The 3,456-nt window shown below is 56.0% G+C and overlaps 1 protein-coding gene across 1 annotated transcript in view; it reads left to right on the plus strand.

Annotated features, from left to right (window-relative positions):
* Positions 1-1,492: 1,492 nt before the first annotated feature.
* TGFA (transforming growth factor, alpha) overlaps positions 1,493-3,456 on the plus strand; it is a gene marked incomplete at both ends in the record, with an annotated part of 2,637 nt that continues 673 nt past the window's right edge. Inside the window, 2 exons of the mRNA XM_010010478.1 lie at positions 1,493-1,576; positions 1,909-1,919. Coding sequence (XP_010008780.1) covers positions 1,493-1,576; positions 1,909-1,919 — 95 coding nt within the window. The remainder of the gene's footprint in view (positions 1,577-1,908; positions 1,920-3,456) is intronic.

Raw genomic sequence — 3,456 nt, forward strand, 5'->3', positions numbered from 1 at the left:
ACAGGGAGAGGAGCCCTTTATAAACCACATCAAACCAGAAGATCGGAGCATCCACTTAAAGCACCAGGGAAAAGGGGAACCTCCTGAGCACAGCGTTCACCTGACGACTGCCAAAGGCTGATCTGTGAAGCCAAAGGGAAAACCAGAGCCCAGTGGATGAGGAGGGAAAACTTGGAGCAGGGAACAAAGCCCAGCAATAACATGAAGAATGGGGGTGACACTGAGCCCTTCACTGGTGGCTGGTGGTGGAGAAGAAGGAGAGGCTGGTGGTTAATGTTGTGCTGGGGATGGAGTCGTGTTTGCCCATCAGCAAAACCAGAGCAGTGCAGGATTTGATCTTTAAGATTTGTGAAGAGAGAAACCTGAGAGTGGGGCTGGGATAGGGTTGATGATAAACAAGCTGATGGACACAGCCCTGCTTCTGGGGGTCTCAGTTTGGTCAACCCAAGGGTGTGGATGCTCCGTGTCTCCATAAGGTGCCCAGTGTCCCCTCTTTGGAGCCCTTGATGATGGAATAGTGCTGGTGTGATACCTGCCAGTGGAGGGAGGTTGGGAAGAAGCATCGCTGGAGCTGAGCAGGGTCCCAGCAGGAAGACGGACAAGTGGGAATGCTGGAGGGGATGATAGAGCCGCCCAGTGACACAGGGATGAGCCATTTCCCAAGTAACGCGTTGTTTCCTTGGCGTGTGGAGGTGCAATATCGGCATGAGTGGGAGCGGGGCAGGAGGACGAAGCATCTTCCAGCCACAAGCTGCAAAAAGGAAGAAAAACTGGGAAGAAACGAGATATTTGTGGTTAAATTCCCATGGGAGGAAAATGCCCAAGGGCTGCGGCAGCATGGGGAAAGGAGCACTGGGAATGACAGGGAGATGCTGCTGTGATAACTGGAGCTGCTGGGCTTTGCTGGATGCGAATCCCAAGGGCTGGTTCATGTGTTGGTCTCTCGCCCGTCGCCTTTCTGCATGATTTGATTAAACCCATGGTGGAAAGTGGGTCAAAATCAGCGAAGGGGCTGGTGGCCTCATCTGGCTTCACCCACCCTGGGAAAGCCTCTTAGCCTGGGGGGTCCCTAATCCACGCTGTGCCCCCACAAAGGGATGGCGCGGGGGGTTTGTTCTGAGCCTGCCTGGATCTGCAGCCCCTCGTGGTTGGAGTGTATGGGCATTTCTGCCTGCAAAGGGCTTTTCTGCCTGCACAGCAGCAGCACTTGCAGCTCAGGCAGCGTTTAGGGGGCTGATGGAGCAGTTGCATCAAGGCTGGATCCGGTCCCACTGTGTGGACACGGGCAGGAGGAGCTGGGCAGGCAATGCAGGCTGTGCTGCATGGAGCTGTTAGATGAGAGAGCACATGTACGGGCTGTTTTCAGGCTCCGTTCTGGCTATAAAGTGCCCTCCCAAGCCCCATTGCATTCTCTTTTTAACAAAAGCCATAAATCCTGGGGTGATTTTGGGTAGAACCCCCTGGAAGCCGTCAGCACGTGGACATGGTCCAGCTCACCCCTGTCTCTCTGTCCTCTCCTTAGGTGTGCTGCTCGCTGCGTGCCACGCACTGGAGAACACCACAGCAGCCTGGAGCGGTGAGTTTGATGATGGGACAGAGCTGGGGTGATCCCGGTGGGATTTGGGGAGCAGCCCTGGAACAGGCAGCAAAACGCTGGTGTGGGTAAAGCATCCTCACCCCACACATGTGCTGGATCAGCCGGATGGATGCTCTCGCATCCCATCCGTCTCCCTTGAGGATAACAGCTCCCCAGGCGGAATCCTGACCCTGGAGGTGCTTTATCCCCAAGGGAAAACTGGGAAGCAGGGTTCTGTGGCAGGTATTTCCCATGCTCCGTGTTTTGGGGGGCTGAATCCTGGCACACAGCAGGGAAGTGTGGTCCCATTAACGGTGCCGTGGCTCCTGCAGGGAAGCTGCCGGTGCCTGACGCCGGCTCCCAGCGGCACCGAGCTGGTTGCATCCGATAAAGCGCCTCATTCATGGAAGCAGCACAATGGGCTGCAGCAGCCAAGAGCCCTTCGCTTCCCCCTGCCCGGCACAGCGTGGGGGCTTTGCTGTCCATCGGGATGTGAGGCTCCGGAAAGGGCTGTGTGCAGGCAAGGGATGGAAAAGCCTCCTTTTGGGGCTGGAAAATGGGATGGTTCAACGGCATCAGTTGGGAAGTGTTAAAGGAAATGGTGCTCCCACAGTGCCAGGAGGCTTTGGAGCAAAACCCTATGGCAGGGCAGGCACTGGGCAGCCCCTTTCCCAATGGATTCTTGCCCAATGAGGGGGGCTGGAGGAAAGGTGCTGCTCCAAGGGGTGCAGCACGGTTGGGGACACCTCATGGATGGGGACAGGGCCCGTGCAGGCAGCAGCAGCGTGGGGCTAAGGGAGGATGAGGCGGCTGCAATGTGGCTGGCAGCTGTGAGTGCTCCAAGGCTTAATGCAAGCCAGGACACCCCGGAGCTAGCCCTGGATCCAGGGATGCACTGCCAGCAGGGCAAAGGGATACACTGCCCTGTGCTGATGCTGTCCCCACTGCTACACAGCCAGGGCATAGCCACCACTGCTGAGGCTGGGTGCGATGGTGGGCACTGGCAGCAGGGGTGTGCGAAGGTATGTTTAAGCTTAGCTTTTTGGGGTTAAAGCCCCAAAAAGGGTTATTTTTGTGGGATTAGTCTGTAGTCAGGTCAGTCCTGGGATAAAGCAATCCCTAGGGATGGAGCTGTTGGGGTCTTCTGTACCGAGGCATGGGTTTCAGCAGCGATGCAATACAGCAGCAGTTCGCACCACGAAGCCCAAATCCCGGCTCCTGGCTCCACAAGGATGCTGCTACCACCTCCAACACCTCCAATCCTCCTCTGATGCTTCTCTCCCCACCACCGGAGACAGGGACATTGGGAAACATCCCTGTCTGAGCCGACCCCGCTCCATCTTCCCTTGCTTCACCTCCCCGAAGACCCGGAAGCATTCGGCAGACGTGGGTTTAATTACCCCAGCCTGCCATAAATTCACAGCAACAGGAACTTGAGGTGGCTTTGAAACGACAGCGATCGGATGTGCTTTATACCCAGGCTAATCTGAAAGCAGGATATTTGTTTTCCGTCTCTGCTGCGGAGGATAATTCAAACCAGCGTGGGATATAATGGGAAACAGCATCCCAAAGCCACCGGTCCAGAGCTGCAGCCAGCTCCGGCGTTATTTAACTCTCTCCTCCTCTGTTCTAAGCTTTAAGCTCTTTAGGAAATTCCTTTAGTGCCAGCGAGGCTTAGTTTCAGTCCTGGTTTAAGTAGGACCCATCTGAGCTCCTTTGGGTGGTCCTGGCCAGGATGCAGCCACTGGACCGCATCCCACCTCGCAACCCTAAAATAAATCCATCCAGCCCTAAAACGGAGCTGGGGATGCCTGGAAATGCCCCCAAATGTCACTTTTTCTCATTGTTTTTGCTCCCAGCTCCTGGCCCGCCAGTGGCAG

Source organism: Nestor notabilis, unplaced genomic scaffold (assembly GCF_000696875.1).
Source record: "Nestor notabilis isolate BGI_N333 unplaced genomic scaffold, ASM69687v1 scaffold21552, whole genome shotgun sequence".
Lineage (NCBI taxonomy): Eukaryota > Metazoa > Chordata > Aves > Psittaciformes > Psittacidae > Nestor > Nestor notabilis.